Source organism: Streptopelia decaocto (assembly GCF_964273445.1).
Source record: "Streptopelia decaocto genome assembly, chromosome: 1".
NCBI classification, from domain to species: domain Eukaryota; kingdom Metazoa; phylum Chordata; class Aves; order Columbiformes; family Columbidae; genus Streptopelia; species Streptopelia decaocto.
In genome coordinates, this window is record NC_138663.1 from 119639278 (window position 1) to 119651623 (window position 12346).

Consider the following 12346-nt stretch of genomic DNA (forward strand, 5'->3'; position numbering starts at 1 on the left):
CTGACATTACTCCTCTACCTCGTGACTGGTACATGAACTGCAACTGTGTTTAATGTGTAGCTGTATTAAAACCACAAATGGAACTTAACAGTAATAACTACTGGAGAACTGTGCCAGCTTGCCACATTTAAACTGTATTAAATTCCAAATTAAAAAAAAATCTCAGGTCTACTATGCTTTGCAATATCCAGGCCTAAATCCAGATCTAAAACCTAAAGATAATCTAAATAAATCTCAAGCATGCACAGGGACACCATACCTACTTTCAATGTTTTAAAACAAGATCCCTAAAAAGGTAGTTATGCTCTTCATTTGTATTTCCCACTACATTTAGGACAAAATCATCTTCAACAGCAGGCCATTTTTTAAAAATCACTTTCCTGAAGAAACAAGACTTGTGTGTAATAAAATTGTGTGCCTCTGTTTTGTTTGCACACATGCACCATGTAAATTCTGGATGTATTGATTAACTTCTGTTCCTCCTTAAGTTCTGTTTGAAATCTCAGAACATAAAGTTCCTGAAAAGATAAAGTTCTGAGTGGCAAGTTAGAGGTGAGCAGAATCCCCAGTGAAGGCAGAAAAAAAAACCAAAGTCATAAAACTTTTCATTTGGCTGACTCCCTTCTCGGCAGACACTTAACTAACAACAGCACAACTGCACCACCAGACAAGCTCTGGCAACCTCTCTGGTAAGAGTGTCAGATGGGGAGCCAGGAGAGAGAGGGATGAGGATAGTGCAACTGCTCTGCTGGCCTGCCTCTCTTTATTCCCTCTCTCTGCAATGACACGAAAACCAGAGGACATGTTTAAGCAATGCCATTGCAGAAAAGTTTGTTTCACAGATGCTAATGCTGCTTCTATTTCCTTACTCATTATTAAGGGGGCTAGGTGACCAAACGCCACCACATTCAGCCTTACAAGTCTCATCTCACATCATCAAAGATGCTCATGCTTGCAACTCTCTTCACTTCCAAGTGCTTCATCTGACCTGCTGCCTCCTATTACCATTAAACTTATATGCAGCCTCCCACAGAGTTGAGGCAAGAGCATAAGCTATCAATAAAAATAATGAAACTGAGTTTTATATCAGTATTGCTGAACTAATAAACGAACTGGAAAAGCATAACTGCTTCTCTGTTTTTCACGATATTACCTACTTATAGTGGTAGCTGTTCAAAAAGCTCATTTCCTTACCCAATGACCAAATACAAAAATCACATTGAAGTGATCCCAAAAAATTCTCTCAAACAGAAGCAATAAAGAGAGTTCGTGCTTCTGAGGCTGGGCCTGAACTCATGACCCAAGTGGCCACACCAGAAAGCTGAGCTCACCATCTCCTCCGGTGGATGCACAGACTGCATCGGAGGAGGAAATGGGACATGTGCAAGGGTGAGGGAGCAAAAAAAAGCGTGAACAAGCAAGAGAGCTAAAAAGTGGGGGAAAGGTAGAAAATTGCCAGTAAGCTTACTGCATCTGCCTGAGGCTGAGACTCCCAACAGGTACAATATTGAGTGGAGCTGAAGGCTCCCAAGAAACAGCAATTCAAAGCTTTAGTGCACACCCGTCCAAATAAGTCCATGTACAGATTTTTACACCCCTGCAAGACTGGTGACCTGGGGTCTTTTTGACTAGGGAATGTTTGCCTGAGATGATAAAATAGAGTTAACCTCCCCTCAGGGAGTTTTAACCCAAGTCATGCCCTAGGTGTTTGGTCCAGTGAATTCGCTTTTGGATATGCCCACTACCATCAATCTCCCTTTAGCAGGTTTACCAAATTAATTCCTTTATTCTGTATACAGAATACAACCATTTTGCAAACATCAGGAAACTCTGTATCAAACTTTCCAAAACAAACTATTTGACAGTTCCAAAACATTTTTGTTCCTTGCTTTCATCTGTAAGACACATGTTAACCATTAAACAAATCACACCTAAATACGATCGCTTTTGCTTCTCTCTAATGGCACTGTTAATCAACTAAAAGGCATCTAGTCCTAATCCAAACTGTCACCATTACGGGCTTCCCAAATGCAAGTATTTCCTTTAAACTTCTTAACTTGACTTTAAGAGATAACTGGAACACAGGAACACCAGTAGATTTTGCTAGTAATGGAAACCACGCTTTTTCCTGATGATGGAAGACTATGGAACAAAGTGGTCATTACCCATTTTATACAATAACACACTCAAATTCTTTATCACTGGGGTAATGCTGATTTCCCTCTTGGCTTCAAAGAATGCTCAATCATTAAAAAAAAAAAAAAAAAAAAAAAATCCATTCCGCAAGCTTCAGTCTCTATCTGGTGGCCAGACAGCAACACTGCAACCTCAGATCTTCCCAAAGATAGAACATAAATCAGGAGATATATTTCAAAACTGAGAGCCAATAGATACCCATCACATTCTGACTGGTCCACACTTATGCCTCAATTGAAACAGTACAGCTACCTGGGATAGTACTATGATGGAAATTCAAGTAAGAAAAATTAAATTTTATTTTCTTACAATGCCAAGAAGCAACCCGTAACTAATCTAAACAAAGAAGAATCATCAAATAAACACACAAAAAGGCAACCAAGAGCCTCACTTACGTGTACTCCACACGTGAGACAAACCACATTTTAAGGAAATTACAACTTTTAACTCAGGTATGTTACTTTAACTAGCATAGTCTTTTAGGTTTAATGAATGAAGGAATAGATAATGTACTTCTCTCTCTTTGGACATATGCTTTGTTATCTAAAAAACAGATGGCACTGTTCCTCACTAAATGCGTTTTATTTTTTATTATGGGAAATTCCAAGCAGATATATGTATTCTGTTAATGGAATGCTTTAACTCGGGTGTTTTTTTAAAAGATTCATCAACATCCACATTCATTAAAGAAGAAGATAAATCCTGTTCGCGTATAGTGCATGTTCCATTTCACAATCAGAATAAATAATGAAGATTTTATATTATAAGGGTAACTTTTAGCAAAAATTCCAATTGTAATGACCTATTTAATAGACTCTCACATTAAATAACTGAATGGACCAGTCTCATCTCCTACACCACTTGCTGTTCAAAACTTCTTGCATCACAACAATGTAGGACAGGAAGTCAACATTAATTGTGTATTGTGGTGGGCAGCCTCTAATAGATGGTGTCTCCAGAGGGTAAACAAAACAGATGTTTAATTGCTATAACCGCAAGCCATAGTAACACTTCCCCATAATATACAGCAAAATTCAGATTTTTAGAAAAATGACTATATGTGCCAAGATTCTTCTTCAAACTGACTGTACTCAGAGCCAGAACTATATGCAGGTAGGGACAGAATTTCAGTTCAATTACTTTAATCGTTAACTTGTGTTTTGTGAGTACTTCCCTTTCTGGCTTCTTTCCCCAAATAGAAAAGTTTGCTGAATAGAAGTAATGGTAAGAAACAGGCATGGTTGTTGTTAAATAAATAAATACAGCCAGTAACGAAACTAGGGTCATCTGCTAAGATTTTATCCTGCTTGATTCAGCCCAACTATTTAAAAAAAAGCAGTGGGCAGCCGGGGGCAAAAGGGGAATGAAAAACCCCACTCTGAAGTTCTTGTTTCCAGAGCATAAGCATATTTTTCTACAAAAAATGTCTGAAACAGTTGGACAGTGAGAGAAATGCTTTCACTGAAAGGAAATGCGTGCTCCCATTCCTGACAGAGCCTCCTGAAGTCTGATCATCACTAATAACAATGTTTTTGATTTCGTAGCTGAAGTAACTGAACTAAGGATCTGCTACTGCCGGCTAGAACACTAACTTGGCAATGATCTAGTTGCCATCAATACAATCTCTGACCAACATAGGGTGAAGCAAAACCTAGAATCTTGCAGGTGATAAGTGATCTTAGATACATATTGAGAGAAAGATGTTTAGCACTCAGCCTGACCTTTGAATTCCAGGTGCTTTGTGACGGCCAAACTGTTGGAATTTGTTACCAAAATCTGCCCAGGAATCTCACCTCAACTTCTTTATCAGGTAAATCAATTTTCTAATCTTTTGTACTTAACTGAAAAAAAGTTTCAAGCAATCTGAGTGACCATGATAAACATTAGCACAGCACAAAAGAAATGCTTGTTTGAAGAAGTAAAAACTTTTCAGCTCTTATATTCACATCAGGCTACACTGAACTCTCAAGACGCAACCAGTTGAAACAGGACAAAGAAATACTACTGTTTGTTACTGCTAAAGGAGAAAGGTCCCACAGACCTCACCTTTTCTATTCACTCTAGTCCACTTGCTCTTACTGTTTTCCTGAAGCAGGCTTTGGCACTTGTCAGAGAGTTAAGACCACAAAACCAAGAGCAGGACTCCATCCTGCCAGCAGGCTAGGCATTTGATGAAGCACAGATAAAAAGTAAACCCTTACAGTCCAGCGGTTTTCAGGGAACAAAAGCCTTAAGCCTGAGTACTGAAGAGAAAAAGAGCTGGAAGTTTTTAACTGTAATTTAAAACCTCATAAATAAGTGAAAAACAAGGCAACTTGGCTGGCTTTGAAGTATCTTCCTATTATTTGTTCCTTGACAGTGATGAGAAGAGTAGGTTTTGGTGACCATCAGCATAAAGTTTATGTAAATAATCTTTTAAGGGTAACATATAATATAAATACACATCATTTATACAGCTTTAATATAAGTTATCATGACTGTTTCCTAACTTTTAATTTGCAACTGTGAATGATTCATAAAATACGAGAATATGGTCTGCAAGCCATTACAGCTCAAAAAAACAAACAGGACAAAGCAGGAATAAAACCAATACATTAATATTCAAGGGCTAGCTTCCCCATTATTTGGTTATGAATGAAAATCATTACAGGAACTTGAACAAGACAATGCCCCTCCAAAAAAGGAGTCAGTCCTCAGTAAAAAGAAAGACACAAAAATAACCTGAAAAATCATAGTAAGTCAGATCTTTGGTATTTATCAAAATGGCATTGTTTACAGAAAATGCTGCTGTTTTACATGCTGAAACTTAACAGCCACTCTCAGCAACTGACAAGCATTATCCTTATATGTCTTACTGTAGTCTGAAGAAGCTTTCTTTCAGAGAAGAGCTACTATCAAGAGCTACCCATTATTTCTATAAAACTTCAGCATCCCAAAAGCTGAGACTTCATCTCTGCATTTTTTCAAGCTAGTCAATTTTCCCTGGATTTGGACAAAACACTCTGTTTACAAAGTTCAGCAAAACACAGGCATCAAGAAAGCAACCTTTGTAACGTTTGCATTGTCGATTCCGTCAATGAAAGATTGACTCAGAGATATATGAAGCCGCTCAGCATACAATTTAACAGACGGTTAGTTAGGAAGAGGGATGTTCATCGGCACGGCTATTTGGGTGAGGGGCGGGCGGCCTCTCCCCGCAGCAGGCAGCGGGTCCCGCCGCGCGGCGCAGTGTGGCACTCCGGCCAGCAGGTGGCGGCTGCGGCGCGGGAAAGAGCTTCGCCCGGCGGCGCCGGCAGAGCCACCGCCGGCCCCGGGAGAGCCCCGCCTCACACACCCGGCTACCGGAGCGACAAGGTAACGGATGGAGCGCTCTCGGGGGCAAAAGGGCTGGCAGCTCGCTGTTGATCAACTGTGGGACGCTCGCACCCAAACGGGCTTCTTTGAGGCCGTTGAAAGCGATGGCACCAAAGCTGACCCGACCGTCTGGGCTGCTGACAATCACTGTTGGCATTAGGAAGTTCTGGGAAACAGAAGCTCAGAGATCTAACTTGTTATCTGTTTGACTGGATGCAAGACATGGCATTATAAGCATCTACCCTTCAGGAACTGCACCTCCTGTATCTGCCAGAAGTCACCTTTTTCTTCCTCCTATTTTTCATGGCTGTATTAGATAAATTTATCAAGCTTTCTACTCTTCCTTTTGCTGTCTGAGTTCAAAACATGGTCTTCTCAACCGTATGTACTTGAAAACATAGAAGAATGTCACCTTATGTGACTGAAGAGAGTTTGCAATTGCTAAAAGCTTACTCTCAAGGGTGGGTGTCAAGAAGATGGGACCAGACTCCTTTCAGTGGTGCGCAACAACAGAATGAGGGGCAACGGGCACAGACTGAAACACACAGGTTCCATCTGAATATCAGGTGAAACTTCTTTACTTTGAGGGTGACGGAACACTGAACAGGATGCCCAGAGAGTTTGTGGAGTCTCTTTCTCTGGAGACATTCAAGATCCGCCTGGACACACTCCTGTGTGATCTGCTCTGGGTGAACCTGCTTTAGCAGGTGGGTTGAATGAGATGATCTCCAGAGGTCCTTTCCAACCCCAACCATTCTGTGATTCTGTGATACAAGCTTTAGTAACAGACAAGCACATAACAAAGGAAAGAACTGGTGGTGGGATTCCAACAGAGCACTGAAACAACCACACAAGGATGGCTCAGAAAGTGATCTCTCAAGAGTTTTTCAGAATTGACATATACAGGACAGAACTGCTTTTATCAAGGACAGAGAGAAACAAGTTGCAGCATATTCAAGGCAATACCTTGAATAAAAGGGACTCCTGTAGAAATGGCATAAAGAAATAATCTATAAGATGTATGTGTCATTCAGACATGAAGATCTAGTTGGTATGCAGATTACATCTGGAGTGGAAGGCAACATGGTAGTCCACAGCAATGGGGTCATGTAAGACAGCACAAAGCCTTCAACAACAGGGTGTCATGGCTTTTATAAGAAGAAAAAAGACTAAGAGTTACATTTTAATCAAGATGAACTAAAGTTGATAAAAGGGCTACTGAAAAAGAAAAAACAAGAAGTATTTTTTTGTAGAGACTAGGTCTAGAGCAGATGATCTGACTCACCAGCATAGAGATATTAGCAGGATTTGGTTTTGCAGATAAGATTAACCAGAAATGCAGTGCAAAAGTAAAAAGCCATTCAGATTCCCCAACAGAAGCTCATACAGAACATTCACACCAACCTGGAATCTGCTGAGAACTCTATATGGCACTTGTTGACAGGAGAAGCACAAGAAGTCAAAAGAAGAAAGTCACAAAAGACAAGCAGTCAGAAGACTTCAAGTTGGCCACCAAAGTGAAGGGTGCTGAAAGCAGCTCACAAAGGATGAAGGAGTAAGAGTTCTGAGCAGCTTAGGCAGAGGACTATAGAGACTTCAACAATGCAATTATAGTAAAATAGGAAGACAGAAGGTACAATGCACAAGAAACCAAGACAGAACTGGAAAAATAAAAACATTGATTCCAAAATAGTTAGTGGTGCAAAGACAGCTTGGTTGCCATTATCAAGGTGGCCAGCTGATCTTTTCTTCATAGGGATAACTTCTCAGAGCCAACCACAACTTTTCCCCTACATTTACATCCCCATCTCAATGGGCCGCATTCTTTAGTCAACAATTCTTGGCTATTCTCCAAAAACTATTCTTCAGCTTTCTAATATTCAGCTACCATTTAAAAGCCATTGTGACCACATGGATGGCAATACACCATGAAGTTTCTGGATCTTGCCTTTTGGTTTGAAAACATGAACAACTAAGCACTAACATACACTAAAACTCACAAATGTGATGCCAGATTCTAACACCTAGATTAAGTACCTTGAAAAGTTTAAGAAACATAGCAACTTTTCTTAATTGGCAGACTGATTCACTAACCTAATTGTGGAGGTTTTGGGGGAACCTTTAACCTAGAAAAACTCACATAAAATACCTTCGTAGATTTCTCAAGCTAAATACTATTATAGATGAGCAGATCTACTCTTCCTACTGAATGGCTCTCATGAAAGCATAAACATCTTTTGCCAGCTCCATTGACTTTACCATTCTTCACAGAGCTCTTAGCCGTTACAGATCTTCAAATCCTAGTATCAAACACCCTGGCACTTAGTTTGACCATTCCCATCCTCTTTAGTCTTTCCCTCTTTCTGCGTAAGTGCCTTTCTACAGAGCAGCTCTTCATGGTACTGTAGATTTTTCTACCCAAGTCAACTTGAGCACAAGAAGAGACCTGAAGCTGGTAGCAGCAAAAGACTTCACTCTTGATGGAACTCTTGAAATGGAACAAGCCTCATCAGCCTGCACCAAATTTGAAGCTCTGACTTACAGATTTCCACACTTCAAGCTTTGACATCTATCTGCATTCATGTCTCCACAACTGGGCTGTGTCATTTTAAAGAAAGCAACAGAATTCTCTCTTACCGAGGCAAATACCAGCTCTTGTGACTAGCAACCTAGCACTACTAATTAGGAAGCTACTTCAGCAGTTCCAGCAACTGAAAAGTGGTAAGAAACACTGATCTTGACAGCTCAAAAGCACCCATGATCATACTAATCCCTGTGTTCATTTTACCTCCTTGCAATAGTAAGTAGTAAATTAGTAACAGGAAAACCACAATGATGGCACAGCTTTAGATTTTGCCTTTTTTTTTAAAGCAGGTATCTTCCTTAATAAAATGTCTTTTGTGCAAACCTCTCTATTCCAGAGATACTAAGTAGTGATTCTGCATTAGAACACTGTCCATTAGAACATGTAATAAAGCAATCACACTCTAACATCAAACAGCCTGGGAAAAAAAAGCATTACTATTAAACTCTCTTTCCAAATCTCCACTTGGACAATCTTTCTCCCTTCTCATCTAATAAATGTTAGAAATAATCACAATAAATATATACCAGACATTTAAAAACAACTTCCTGAAACTTATTTGTCCACCCACCCCTGAAGAATCACAAGTTAGTTAAAAAAAGTTTTAAAAAGTTAAAAAAACCCAAACAAACAAACAAACACACACCCCCCCCAAAAACCAACATAGCCCCTGATCCTGTAATTTATGGGTGTATAATATATTTAGAATAAGAATTATGACATCTAAAATGACTTTTTTGTTATCACTTACCTGGTTTGTTAATGTTAGAGGTTGCTGAATCTGGTCAGCATACGATAAGGCAGAAACCTGTTGGTCGCTTATGTTCTGCTGCCGACGATCACTGTACTGCTGATGCGAATGGGACATCTGTCCAGCCATCTGAAGGCCAGCAGCATGGAATGAAAACGATGGTGCAAGCCGAACAGATGAAGGTTTGCATGCTGAAGTCTCTCCTCCTGCAAAGACAATGCAAGTTTTTAATGCAGTTAATGGCTTGAAAATATTTACCTCAGTTCGTCTCCTAGCTCACAGCACTTATGAACACTAATAGTTTCACCATTTTAACTTACACAAGAGTTTTCATACACAATGAACCCAGAAATCATCCTCATGTGAAGATTACCTGGCTAAAGTTCTTCCCATTTCATTATGACAAATTGTTCATTAATCATTTATTCCTATTTGTCCTTAACATCTCTCTTCTCACATCTTCACCTATGTGTCATAACTCAATTGGAATTTGACAGGGTTTATTTTCAAAGATATGACTTTTGTGTATGGATTCTACGAAAGCCAGAAAAACACAGAAGTTCTACCTTGCAAAGTTGCCCACAGCAACTTTCCGCACCAATTGTACCACAAGAAAAAAAAAGGCCAGTGCCCAGCCACAGCAGCTCATCTTCTCTGGCTTCAATTGTTTATGCCTTCCTATAAGCTACATTTTTTACCTTCCACCCTTCTTCCAACACACACGGTACTTCAACTCAGCTTCCTGACTCCTACTGCTGAGTTTTGTCAAGCCATAGGTAGCAAGCACCATAACTTGAATTAATTCCTTTTTGGTAAGGTGAAATCAGACCACAAGAAGCAACTGCAAAGCAACTGCAAAGCAAGAGACAAACAAAACACTTGGTGTCAAGTTGCAGGAGAATGGCAACTAGATTCTGTAACATCCTGGAAACTGCCTAATTCTGCAGGCATAGAATCTGCCTCTGAGTGGGACAGATCCTGCACTTCTCAACTCCTGTTTCAGACATCTGTCAGATGTCCTGTAATTGGTTCAGTCTACTTTTAACTTCACTGTCCTCTAACAGTGGAAGAAAGCTTGAAGTACAATTTGGTTTTCTTCGTTTGCTAACGAAAGTTTAGCACATTCCACATCTAACACCCATCCTTTTGCTTTTTGCTGACTATGCCAGAGGGGGGAAATTCTCCAAATGGATGCTATGCTGGCACAACGTAAGAGACAGAGCAGGATGGGACAAGCAGCCAGGCACACTGAAGCCAACATTGCCACTGAACGAATACACATGGAATCAGAAGCTGAAATCTGGAAGCACAATTATTGGTGAAGATTAAATTTAGAAGCAAGATGTGAAATAATCAAGCATCTTAACAAGCAAAGGAAATCCACATTTCCTTTACAACCAAAACCTTGCAAGAACATATTATCAGCAGAAAACTGAAGATGAACACTGGCCATTGATTTGACTTTCTTTAAAACAACTGACTGCTCAATTCACGACCTATTCTAAACTAAGAAAAAATAAAATATTGAAATGGTACTTTATCATTGACTCAGCACCTATCAGGGCAGAAGAACCGCATGGGATGAAATCAAATACCATTTTACATTAAGAACATTTTTTAAAAACATATTCAAAAAAAGTCAAAATAATATTCAAACAGCTACAAATAAGAAAGCCTATATATACTATAATCACTATTACTTTAAAAGGGGTGAAGTGAATTGTACAGTAAAATACCCACTGACAGATCACTGGTATTTTTCTCCAGTGTTACAATTCAGTACTACTAAAAGACTAACAGAACAAACTGCTCCAGAAAACGAACTGGCTACCCACAAGCACCCACAGATTTTCATAATGTTTCATTACATCTTCATACATTTTAATTAAAAAAAAAACTTTTAAAAAATAACTAAGATATATAAAAACTAGGGTCTTGTGTGCATTATGGTGCCTCTGGTAACATAATAAAATATCAAAATGACCTTACAAATGGAAATAAAGACATTCTTGACCTAAAACCATTATAAGCTAAATCAACTTAACATTGTACAGAAGATTACTCTAACTCTTCCATAAAACGTCCATTAAAAACTGCATTGTGATTTTTTAATACAAATACAGATCCTAGTAAGCTCTGAAAGTGAAACCGCCCTTCAATATTTAAAGGTACAGTGAAAATGTAAACTTTTAAAAATAGTTGCATCTTTTTCTGTTTTCATTCCAAGTAATCTCTTATGAACTGGGCAACAGATTGTCACCTTCTTTTTTAAATTTAAAATTATGTATTATGAACTTCACAAGTTCATATTTAAATACAGGGGGAAAACATGTGCAAAGATTCTAACGCATCAGCCAGTTTCTCTTGAAGATATCACGGTTCCTTTATATATTAATGCATCTGTCACTTAGATCACATAAAAACTCTACATAAATATTTTTCTCACTACTTTATTTTCTTAATATCTAAATTCCATTTTTACTAGAGAATCAGAGTTAATCTTCCATCTGTACAACTTGGTAAATTTAGTGTACATCTAATTTTCAAGATATACTGAACATTCCTCTAAGAGTGGGTGAACACATGTAAGACAGTATTTGGTATGACTGCTTTCTGATCTTAATTTCTGCTGATTTTCTGCTTAACCTGAAAAAAAAAAATCTTATTTAGCAACATCATGGTGCCTGAATTAAAATTAAAAAATATTTAAATTAAAAAATACCATTAATTCTAAACTGTAGAGCCAATTACTTTAATAGTTTTATTTCTTGTATTTTTTTTTACCCCAGCCACAATCCCCCAATAACATACTAGATATCTAGCATATTAGATAATGTAATAAAAATATTTTTTATTATTTAAAAAAATTCTGCACTTGCACCTGTCCCTAAAAAAGCACAAAAATCCAGATAGCATGCAGTTCTCATTTAACGTTTGACTTGACAGTATCTTCTGACACTCACTCAAAAGATGACAACAAATGCAAGATAAACTGAATAACGCACTATACACATTTAAAATAAAATTTTTAAACATAATAATTTTTATTTTTAAAGTTATTTTTTTAAAAAGGTTAGAAATATAATTAACCTACAAAAGAACAGTCATAATACTGACATTTCACATCAGCTTTGAACTTTTGATGCTTGCACACCCTTTCTCTTCTGAGTCCCCTAGCAGGACAAAGAGGCTGTAGCTTTCCTCATCTTCCAAACTGTCAACAGTCAGCTGGACCAACTCAGTTAATTCAACAGCAATGCCTCAGAAAAAAAGAGCTTTCTAATTTGTGACAAGATGACTGGACTGCAGAGTCACAAAGAAAGTTTCTCTAAGAACCACAGTTCAACAAATAACTTCTTTTATTCATTCAATTTAAGTATTTTTTGAAGAGTCAATGTTTGTGATTAAGAAGCATTTATCTATTTGCTTGGAGATAAGTTATGCACAACCTATGATGTCAC

The 12346-nt window shown here is 38.3% G+C and overlaps 1 protein-coding gene across 2 annotated transcripts in view; it reads right to left on the reverse strand.

Annotated features, from left to right (window-relative positions):
* Positions 1-12346, reverse strand: part of DYRK1A (dual specificity tyrosine phosphorylation regulated kinase 1A) — a 90644-nt gene that overhangs the window by 15537 nt on the left and 62761 nt on the right. For both annotated transcript variants that reach the window (XM_082052803.1, XM_082052804.1), the window contains exon 3: positions 8886-9091. In XM_082052803.1, the coding sequence (XP_081908929.1) occupies positions 8886-9091 (206 nt within the window). The remainder of the gene's footprint in view (positions 1-8885; positions 9092-12346) is intronic.